Source organism: Manihot esculenta, chromosome 7, assembly GCF_001659605.2.
Source record: "Manihot esculenta cultivar AM560-2 chromosome 7, M.esculenta_v8, whole genome shotgun sequence".
Lineage (NCBI taxonomy): Eukaryota > Viridiplantae > Streptophyta > Magnoliopsida > Malpighiales > Euphorbiaceae > Manihot > Manihot esculenta.
In genome coordinates this window covers 5,633,938-5,643,636 of record NC_035167.2, presented here as the reverse complement: position 1 = coordinate 5,643,636, position 9,699 = coordinate 5,633,938, and the positions used below count along the sequence as shown (strand labels likewise).

Below are 9,699 nucleotides of genomic sequence, written 5' to 3'. Positions count from 1 at the left end.
TTCTTTTAAATTATAATAACATATAAATTCACTATCATAATTATATTTAATTTTTTTTATTTTTAAAATAACTCTTAAAATATTTTTTAATATTTAATAAAATTTAATATATTTAAAAGAAATATAATTGAAAAATTAATAAATAAATTATATTTTTTAATATATGTAAAAAATAAAGTGAATAATATAATAAAAAATTATATTTTTTAATATATAGTTAAAAAATAAAATAAATAAAAATTATGAAATAGAAAAAAATATAATTTATAATAATTTTTATTGATTTGAAAAGAGATATTTTAGATATAAAAATAAATGTGGACCCAAAGAATGTCTCAATCAAATTAGCAAATCCCCAATATTAATATTTGCTCCCTTCCATGAAGGCCAATTACACAATTCGTTTGCAAGAAGACCAAAATGGGCAGATTAGCAAAAGATCAACACCGTTTTGGCCATGTGAATAGGGACGTGTCAAGCCATGATTGCACAAAATTTTAAATTAAAAATGGTAATAATAATTGGTTGTATAGGGAAGTTTCCTTTGACTTGGGGTATTTTTAGCCAATAGGGTAACACCACCTTGTGGATAAAGTTGCTATGGTTGACTTTTGCATTTGAAAACTGGAAAGGTATTTGTTGTTGGGCCGGTTTGGCCCGGAAATTCAACCCACTAAAAGGTTGGATCATGATTACACTTGAATTTGATGACTCATCCGTAGAAAAGGTTATGAATTTTTAAATATTTCGATAATAAATATAATTTCTGATTTTTTTATAATTATTTAAAATGAAAAATGGGAATTGAATCTGATTAGCATAAAATTTTATGAAATATCTTCTCAGTCTATTGTCTAAAATTATTATTCACTTTCTCATCATAATATATAAATTAAATATTATAATTTTATTTTTAAATCTTTTTTAAATATCTCTTAATATTTAATAAATTTTAATATATTTAAAATAAATTAATTAAAAAATTAATAAAAAATTATATTTTTTAATATATATATAAAATTAAATTAAACAAAAATATATATATATAACGGACAGTAGAAATACATAAAATATGTAATGTTTTATATAATAATCAATATATAATTTTTATGATAAATAATAATAAATAAAAATTTTGTATTAGTTAATATAATGAAATGCTTGGATTTAATTTAATAAAAAAAATTTTCTTTCTGTGAATTGACATTTATTATAAAATAGAAAAAATATTATTTAATATTTATAATATCATGAAATTTATTAATTAGTTTATTAATTTTAAAAAATATATTAAAATATTTTTAAAAATTTTAAAAAAATACCAATTGATTTTCATTAATTTTAATCATTAAGTATTTAATGTATAAAAAAATTTATTAGTAGTTGATTTTTCAATTTTAAAAAATATAATAAAATATTCATAAAATTTTTTAAAAAATTATTAATTAATCTTTATATCAATTAGTAGAGTTTTTAACAATTAAAATTAATGAAAAGATTAACTATTAAATTTCATAAATTTTAAAGACATTTTAATAATTTTTTAAAATTGATAAATTAATTAATAAATTTTTTAATAATAACTTTTCCATATAATAATATTATGAGATTTTTCCATAGATCACATACCTCATTAATTGAACAACCTTTCAATCAAAGGCTTAACTATAGACGATGACAGACTTAAGGGAGGGTAAGTAGTGACTATAAGTTTAAAAAAAATTAAGAAGTTAATTTTTTTATTAATTAAAATTTATATTTTTATTAAATCTAATTCTAATTAAATTAGAATTAATTTAACATAAATTTATTAAATATATATAATGCTTAGTAAATTGATTTTAAGTTAAATAAAAAAATTTAATTTCTCTTATTCGATATAATTTAAATAAATTATTATAAATTATTATTTTTATTTTAAATAAAAAATAAAATAAATTAAATTTTTGTGAAATTTTTTTTTATTTCAAAGTGAAAAGAATAGAACTCATCAATCTTTTATAAATTAAACACGTGGTGACTCATTTCCGCCCATTTAAATTATCTATTTTTTTCTGACATCCTTATATTTTTATTATTTTTAATTGAACTTAAGGCTCTTTTGTAGTGCGTATCTCTCACTCGCGGTTCACCTATCAGACGATGGACATTTATGAGCTGAATTAAGAAGGTTTGATTTAATTAATGCTAATTCTTGATTTTAAGTAAGTTTAAGCTCCACCCCATAGTTTAAGGGCAAATATGAGTTTTCTCCAAAATCATCTTGAGTCATTGGATTAGGGAGAAAACTTTGATCCAAGATGGCTTTAGAAGCATACGCCGTCCAGTTTCCGTCTCTTTTAGAAGATTAAATTAAAAGAGGAGAAATTAAAAAATTTAATTGATTTTTGAATTTAAAAAAATATATTAAAATATTTTTTACGTTTTAAAAAAATTAAAATTTTTAAAAAAATTAAAATTTTTAAAATTATATGAATCAAGTGATAAAGTGAGAGAGAATATATAGAGCTGAAGAAAAACAAAAGAGATAATAATTTTATAAAAAAAGAAAAAAGTGATAAGAGTGTTAAAAATATTTTTATTATTTAAATAAACAATATAATAAAACATTGTTAAAATTTGATAATTCGATTAAATGAATAAAATAGTTAAATTTTATTATGCATGTAAAATATTGAAATTAATGAGAATTAGTATATTCCATTCAAAATTAAGCTTATAGTATATGTTGGTATTATTATTAGACTGATGTTAAGAAAAATAGTTTTTATTAATTAAAAAATATTAAAAAATATTTTAAAATTAATTCTAATATAATTTAATTATAAAAATATCAAAATAATAAAATTATTTTATTAAACTATTTTTTTCAACCATATCTAAAACGCTTTTTCAACCATCCTCTGGCTTAGGAGGATTGTAGAATATTGTGGAGAAATATAGAATGTTGTAGAAGAGTATAGAAGAATGACGTGTCCTTTTCACAGTCATACAAAGTTTGTTACGTAGGAGAAGATTCTAGAAGGTGAAATACGTATATAAATAGTAACATGCAACCTGTACAGAATAACGTAAAACATTCCTTTTTACACCAAAGAGGCAGGGAGAGAAGGCCTACATCCAGAGCTGCGGAGAAGCCATTTCTTGCTGCAACACTATCTTCGGCAGAGAGAGGCTAAACTTTCAGAAGAAAATGAGAGGAATGAGAGAAAATCTTCTCTCTAAAGAATTAGAGGGAATATGTGTTCACCTCTCTAGGTTTGAAGTTCACGTTATGTTGATGTTTGTTACGAAATATTCTCAAATTTTATATTAATATGGAAATTTTTTAAATAAAATTTAGGCAAAATGCCTCTTTAAGTGTGAAGGGGCATTGGAACAATTCACTAAAAGCTATCTATATGGATTCTGCTACTAAGGTCTTCAATTGGAATTTCAGCCATTTCGGAATGCACGAAATAATGAGAAAGGTGGTTCTCTGATTTCTCGATGATGAGAAGTATAGAGGAAAGGAGGTTGGGACTGGGTGGTCGACGGGAATGATTTGTCTGGGCTAGTAGTGGATGAGTGTGGTTGTGAAGGAGGGATTCGAGTTCTGAGAGAGGAGTTGGGATTTGGGTGCGGATTCTGCTAGCTGTGTCTTCTTAAGATTGCAAGCTGATTCTCATTTGGTGAAGTGCCATGCGTTTCGTGGAGATGGTGATGGAAGGGTAGCGTTGGACGGAGAATGGGTTTTGATGATGGAGAGAGAGGTTCATTAAATGAAACAGATGATAATTTAACGTCTGTTTATCACGGGGTATTTCTTTTGGACACTTCTTGGTCCAACTTAGTTGATTTTCTTTTTTTCAAAAGTTAACGAATTGAATCCCAATTAAAATTTGAGTAAACTGGGTCCTAATAAATTGGCTTATTCGAAAATAATTTTATTTTTTAAAAGATTTATCCCGTATTTGGTACTTCATTATTCTATTTTGTAAAAATTTTGAATTATTTCTTTAAAGTTCATCTTCAGTTTAAACTCGAAATATTTTATTTAATTCTTGTCTTTTTAAAATCTTATAACTTAATTTTTGATATTTAAAAAAACTATAATTTGGTTTCTACATTAAATTCTTAATTTACCAATAGTTCATTTTAATGAAAATAATTAAATTACACTTTTGTATATATTTTTAATTTAAAATAATATAATCCTTAAAATTTAATTAAATTTATAGTAAAGTTTTCTATAATATTTTTTTTAAATTGATATTTATATTTTATAATTACTTAAAATAAAATATTAAATTGACTTCTATATATATTGTTGTATAATTTTTAAAATTAATTAAATTAAATTATTTAATTTAAATTTTTAATTTATTTAATTTGATTCGATTAGTAATTTTATATTTTTTTTAATTTTCAATTTGATTAATAAATTAAAATTAATGAGAAAATTGAAGATATATATATATATATATATATGCAGCCGTCCGCTCCCACCCCTCTTTCTTGTGAAATTTTCATCTATAGAGAAGTAGATTCTTATACCTCACCATCAGCTGCTTCTTTTCCCTACAGATGAAGAGAACGACGCACTTCTATGGTGCTTTTAGATCTGCGTCTCTTATGCTTATTCTTCTTCTTCCTTTTCTTTGTAACTTCTAGATCTGCAAGTAAATTTTGATGGTTTGATTAGAATTTTAGAGAACTCAAATTTTGTATTTTCTTGCACACTGAATTTTATTTTATTGCTCTATTTTTTGTAAATTTTTTCATTCAACTTTATTGTCCTTAATGTCAATATCTTAAATTTAGTTAGATAATCATTTATTTGAATTTATAATCTCATTTAGATATATATTAAAAATATAAAAAAAAATATTTTTATTGCGGATGATTTCTTATACCAGTTAATAATGAATGAAATTGAACTATTGCTTGATATTGACATTTTATGATAGGAGTTGATGATCAATGAAATTGAGCTAATGCTTGAATTGTGCATCATGCATCTACAGGGAGATGTGGTGGTCCTGTATTTTCTAGGATCTGGAGCATAATGGAACCGATGGACTGAACCAATAATATTTAGAAATAAGTATAAAAATAATTAAAATTTGAACTAAACTAATTGGTTTAATTTTTTATTTTAATTGGTTTAGTTCAGTTTGAAGTTTATAATAATTTTAATCGAAGGTTTTTTTTTCATGATGCTCGAATTATGATTTGGTTATTTATATTCAAATGAAAGAAAATCGTATGAAATTGAAATTTAATACTGTATTTTGAGATTATTTTATAGATTGTTTGATCTCAAATTTAATCGATTCTTATTTAGTTTATTTAATTTAGTTTGATTATTAATTTTTTAAAATTTATATGCTGTATTTTTAATTTTAATTATTATTTTTAGAATTGAATCCAATTAAATTGATTTGATTCGACTTAATTCGATTATTATTTAGTTGTGATTCAATTTTAATTTTGAATTTCATGATTCTTTTATTTTTATTTAGAAATGGACTAACTAAATATCCATCTAATTATATTTTTTTTAATTTAGTTTGGTTTTCAATATTTTTAAACTATAAGAATTTATTTATAAATAATTATAATATTTTAAAATTAATTTATAAAAAATATAAAGACATTTATAAATACTATAATATTAAAGAATTAAACATATAAAATATAAAGTTTATTTTTAAATGTTATAATTATTTAAAGCTTAATTTATAAAATTAAAATAGTTTATTCTAAAATACATTATAAAATTCAATTGTAAAAAGATTATTTATAAATAATTAAATATGTAAAAAAATTATAGAGAATTTTTATTGTAGATTTAATTAAACATTTTAAAATTAAAATATATATATTAAATAATAATTTGGTCATTTTTATTATAATAAATAATAAATTAACTAAAAATTTAATTCTAGAAATTAAATTATAAATTTTTTAAAATATAAAAATTAAATTATAAAAATTTAAAAATTAAAATAGATATTTTATTAAACTAAAAGGATTAAACTTACAATTTCCAACCGTACTGACGACAATGGCTTTTTCCCAACAATAATCTAACCAAAGATGTATTTTTTATGGCAGAAATTTCCATTTTCGTAATCAGTGCTACGGTTTCTGATCATTTTCCTTAGTCACTTGTCATTAAACTACTGCTATCATATTCTCCAATGTCTATTTATATCTTTTCTCGCTCCCCCATTTTCTTCGGTAACCGGCTTCTTCCCTCTTTCTCACTTCCGAAGCTCTCACTAGCCCACTCTCATGGCAGCTCCACCCTCAAACCTCGAGCTCCGACCCTTGGGAAACACCGGGCTGAAGGTCAGTTCTGTGGGTTTTGGAGCCTCCCCTCTTGGTAGTGTCTTCGGCCCTGTCTCCGAAGACGAGGCTATCGCCTCCGTCCGTGAAGCCTTCCGGCGGGGCATCAATTTCTTTGACACCTCTCCGTATGTACTTTCTATATATCACACATTTCTTTGTGGTTGTTACACTTCTGATTTGAATTTGTTTGTTGGGTTACCGGTAAAATATGGGAAACTGAAGGAAAGTTTAGGTCTTTTTGATACAGTGTTCGTTAATTCCTCTGATTCCTAATCTTTTTGTTCTTGGGTATTGAAATTTATATTGGGTTTTCCCCTATTCTCCTCTATTTTCAACTAATATCATTGTATTGAATTCTTATATCCATGATTTATTAATCCTTGACCTGGATTTAACAGTTGTTCTTATATTTGTTTCCTTGAATTCAATCTTATCCAATGTTCGTTTTTGCCTAATCCTCAACAACTTCTTATTCCTATTTTGAAGGTATTATGGAGGAACATTGTCAGAGAAGATGCTTGGTAAGGGACTTAAAGCCCTAGGAGTTCCTAGAAATGAATATATTGTGTCAACCAAGTGTGGGAGGTATATAGAGGGCTTTGATTTTAGTGCTGAAAGAGTAACTAAGAGCATTGATGAGAGTTTGGAAAGATTGCAGTTGGACTATGTTGATATACTGCAATGCCATGATATTGAGTTTGGGTCTCTGGACCAGGTTCTTCATTAAAAATATCTGCTTAGTGTTGCTTGATTTATTTGCTTTTGATTATAGTATAAATGTAAGAGGTGTAATGTGTTATCATGATTTTCTAATATTGTTTCCAATGGCAGATTGTGAATGAAACAATCCCTGCCCTTCAGAAACTAAAGGAAGCAGGGAAGATTCGTTTTATTGGTATAACTGGACTCCCATTAGAAATCTTTACTTATGTGCTCGATCGGGTTCCACGTGGTGCAGTTGATGTGGTTCTCTCATACTGTCACTATAGTATTAATGATTCAACCTTGGAAGATTTACTGCCTTACTTGAAAAGCAAAGGTGTGGCTGTAATTAGTGCTTCTCCACTTGCAATGGGACTCCTTACAGAGAATGGCCCTCCAGAGTGGCACCCTGCCTCTCCTGAGCTAAAGGTTCACTTCTGCAATGATCTTTGATGTTTTCTTTCCACGCCATTTTCTTAATTGCAGTTCTGCTTAAATTAGAGGACATATTGCCTTTAGGATTATCTCCATAATTAATGCACTTATGCTTCTGGAACATGAATAGACTAGACATGCATGCTGATGGTGCACACATTCATTTCCACTCTATGTTTCTCGTGCCGTATATTCATGTTTGGTCGTACAGTTCTATAAGCTGCCAATTACATGATGATCAATCTTAGAGCTCCCCTCAAAGAGAATAGGAGAAAGGGAACAGGTTATCTTGAAATATATTGATTTTTAACATGGAGTCAATTGGTTTTCAAACAGTTCCCTTCGCGCATTGTGGAATTTGTGAGGAACTAGAACTATCCTACTAGAATTTGTATCTTGTCTTTTTATTGCTTATTGAATTGTGAATATCTTAGATTATGTTGTTCAATATGGATCTCATCCGAACACTCTTAACTCAAACTTGGACAAATGCGCTTGATAATGTGCATACCCGTATTAATGAGAGGCTTCTACCTTTTCACTAAATCAACAATTGAAAGACTAATCACCAATTATTCATGGGCCTGCACATCATATGTCTAATCTACAAGATACTGAAATATGCTTTCATTATTTATTCTCACTTAGAGATTTATTCTTTTGGCAAATTTAATTAATCATGATCATGTGTCTATTTTCCCCCAGTCTGCGTGCCGAGCTGCTGCTACCTATTGTAAAGAGAAGGGGAAGAGTATTACTAAGTTAGCATTGCAATACAGTTTGTCGAACAAGGATATCTCTACAGTACTGGTTGGCATGAACTCTGTTGCACAGGTTCTCATTTATATTTTGCCTTTGGTGCTATATTTTCTTTGATATACAGGTCTTGAATTCATTTTTGTTTGTTTTGCTTTTTTTAGTACTTGATAGTATTCAGTTTCTTGGGAACTAAGACTGCAAAGCCAAAATACTTTGTTATAGTTATTTAATCTCAACATTGACAAATTCACTCTCCTGCCCTCATATCACAAGACCACCAGGCTGTGTTCATTTGAGTGTGTTTAGAAGCTTTTTCCCTTCTGTGAGAGAGAGAATAGGAAACCTTGATAAGTGCAAAGCAAGAAATGAGATCAATCTGGGAATGGTATCTTGGTGAAAGTCGTGTTGCTTAGTTCATTTGGCTTAGCTGTCCATTTTAAAACTACTTAATGCTATGCTCTTACAAATAATCATTATTTTTTAGATGGGGCGCCTCTGTTTATTTAGATATTATAAGCTAAGCATGCTGCACGAAAGGTTTATTTATTTTGAGAAATGAACAGAGCTGCCTGTGCCTGATTGTGTACGCTCATTTTTACATGGGCTGGTATCTAAATACTGATGTTTACTATTTGGTATTGGAAAATGGAGTTTATGAGAATGGCATTGATACCCAAATTGAGGGTAGCTGTCAAACCTTTATGCTTTATGCAAAAGGATTCTGGTTGGTTCTTGAGAAAATTTTTTATGATTTGAGCTGAACTTATATTTTGGCATGTTAATGATGTGAAGCTTTTCAATGATCAGGTTGAGGAAAATGTTGGTGCTGCCATAGAACTTTCTACATTTGGGAAGGATCAACAAACACTGGCTAAGATTGAAGCTATTCTGAGCCCTGTCAAGAATCAGACATGGCCTAGTGGAACCCAAAAGAGCTGATGATTTGGCCATCATATATCCTTTACAATTCTGCCCCACCCCAAGAAAAAAGAATGCGTTGAAAATGGAAAGAGAGGATCGCCTCTCATTAATTTATTATTATGCACACATGGATCTGAAGCTTAATAAATTGTATGATTTGTTCATTCCTCTCATCAGACGTTTAAGAACTTGGATTTGGTTTGTGTTTTCAAGCCGTTGTAAAACTATATATATATAGCACAATCAGCTACAACACTACCTAAATAAGTATGATTACACTTTCTAATTAAGTATGATTACTGCATGGATGAGAAAGAGACTGAACAACCTGCAAAGCATCAGACTCCCAAATTATAAGATCAAAACCAACAGTCATATGATCAAAACCAACACCCGGCTTCTGAATAGCTGGGAAGACGAGTCCAAGAAAATTAAACATACAAGCATACAGAAATCGTCCAGTTGCATCACGTTTTATCCGGTGACAACTGATTTTATTAGTTTCTCTTTTAATATTGCCTTTATTTTTTTAATATGTATAAAAAA

General features: G+C 27.4%; 1 protein-coding gene across 1 annotated transcript; it reads left to right on the top strand.

Annotated features, from left to right (window-relative positions):
* Window positions 1–6,101: 6,101 nt before the first annotated feature.
* Window positions 6,102–9,443, top strand: LOC110619655 (L-galactose dehydrogenase). Its single transcript, XM_021763182.2, has 5 exons — window positions 6,102–6,461; window positions 6,823–7,051; window positions 7,168–7,467; window positions 8,179–8,307; window positions 9,040–9,443. The coding sequence occupies exons 1-5, from the start codon at window positions 6,280–6,282 to the stop codon at window positions 9,169–9,171; spliced, it is 972 nt and encodes a 323-aa protein (XP_021618874.1). The 5' UTR covers window positions 6,102–6,279; the 3' UTR covers window positions 9,172–9,443.
* The last annotated feature ends 256 nt before the right edge of the window (window positions 9,444–9,699 follow it).

Bases quoted from the DNA above. Each gene is read 5' to 3' on its own strand.
- LOC110619655 (XM_021763182.2), top strand. From the start codon at position 6,280: ATGGCAGCTCCACCCTCAAACCTCGAGCTCCGACCCTTGGGAAACACC. The intron at 7,468-8,178 runs GTTCACTTCTGC...ATTTTCCCCCAG, and splicing joins CTGCCTCTCCTGAGCTAAAG to TCTGCGTGCCGAGCTGCTGC. The intron at 8,308-9,039 runs GTTCTCATTTAT...TTCAATGATCAG, and splicing joins GCATGAACTCTGTTGCACAG to GTTGAGGAAAATGTTGGTGC.